The sequence below is a fragment of the Trichinella spiralis genome (genome assembly GCF_000181795.1).
Source record: "Trichinella spiralis strain ISS 195 chromosome Unknown Scfld6180, whole genome shotgun sequence".
Lineage (NCBI taxonomy): Eukaryota > Metazoa > Nematoda > Enoplea > Trichinellida > Trichinellidae > Trichinella > Trichinella spiralis.
In genome coordinates, this window is record NW_003533119.1 from 1 (window position 1) to 1,314 (window position 1,314).

Genomic DNA, 1,314 nt, shown 5'->3' on the forward strand with positions numbered 1-1,314 from the left:
TAGAAGAAATTTCCAAAGAAAAATTGCATATTAAAAATTTAGGCAAAATTGAAACTTACCCTTTTCTCTGGTCGAGGTAGCCTTTCCCAAGCTTCGTTGACACATTTTTCGTTAATTTTAAGTTTGCTTCGCAATGGTGAAAGTGACATTGCTCTGTGACGTTCCAAACTTTCAGACAAATAATCGTGTGGAGTAATTGGACGAACTTCGAGACTCTATTAAAAATTAATAAAATGTGAAATGTGTGAGAAAACATAATAATAATAGAATTATCATCAATTATGAAATTGATCATTGTGAAATGGTACCCGAAGTCGTTGCCGTTGCGGACGTTCCAAAGGATTCAGCTTGACAAATGAACGTTTGCTGTGACTTGACGGAAAATCGGTGTTTTTCTTTTTTCTTAAAAATTCAGCTGGCAACGTCTGACTTGAAGTGATGCTTGTTTTCGGCGGTTCAGCTTTTGGATCAATCATTCTCAGCTTGTAATATTCCGCCTGCTTTTCCACCTTGAATTTGAATTATTTGTTTTAACTTTGTAAATATTTTTAAAAATTTGTTTTATTCAAAAATATTACTTTATAATCAGCCGGACGATCCATCTGGTCATAATTCGTTTGCATAGTTGTTTCTCTTTTCAGTTCCGAATCAATGCCTGGTTTCTGAAGTAGATTCAACTTTGTAAAAGCACATTTTTAAAAAATTAATAACATGAAATGAACAGTTCAATTTATTGATGGCTTTAAAATAATAAACTAATCAAATTAAAAAAAAGTCATACCTCTGAGCTTTGTTTTGTTTTATAAAATGGCGTAATGAACCGCATATCGTGGCGCCGCACTTCAGACGTGGTCGTTTCCTTTTCTGTTGCATTCTGCTTTTACAAAGAACAACATTCAAAAATTGAAAGTTCTTATTACAATTTAAATAAAATATTATTAATCTCATTCTACGCATACCTTGTAACATGCTTGTGAAACAACTTTCATCAAATAACACTTTACTTGTATTCTGTTTCAAATTACTGTAGATAAGTTTTCACAATATATTATAAACAAAATTAAATTACAAATTTAAACGTGTAAATTAAAAAAAATATACACACAATTATGTCTCAACGCTTGGTCATAAATAGAACGTGCTAAACAGTGTTGCTTATGTATGAATAATTGATATCGCGAATGCTGTTTTTTAAGGTGAAATTCATTTTGAAAATCAATTATGCAGCGATGAGACATTCGATAAATAAAAGTGCAGTTTGACGACCATGCTCGATGAAAGGAATAATGCACTTTCATTAGTGGCATTTTACTT

General features: G+C 31.5%; 1 protein-coding gene across 1 annotated transcript; it reads right to left on the reverse strand.

Moving 5' to 3' along the window:
* Nucleotides 1-59: 59 nt before the first annotated feature.
* Nucleotides 60-989, reverse strand: Tsp_13910 (conserved hypothetical protein; the record flags this gene model as incomplete). Its single annotated transcript, XM_003366311.1, has 5 exons — nt 960-989; nt 782-874; nt 579-662; nt 309-509; nt 60-215 (listed from the first exon to the last, which is right to left on the reverse strand). Coding segments are annotated over exons 1-5 (564 nt in total), but the record flags the coding sequence as incomplete, so codon positions are not given.
* Nucleotides 990-1,314: the final 325 nt, after the last annotated feature.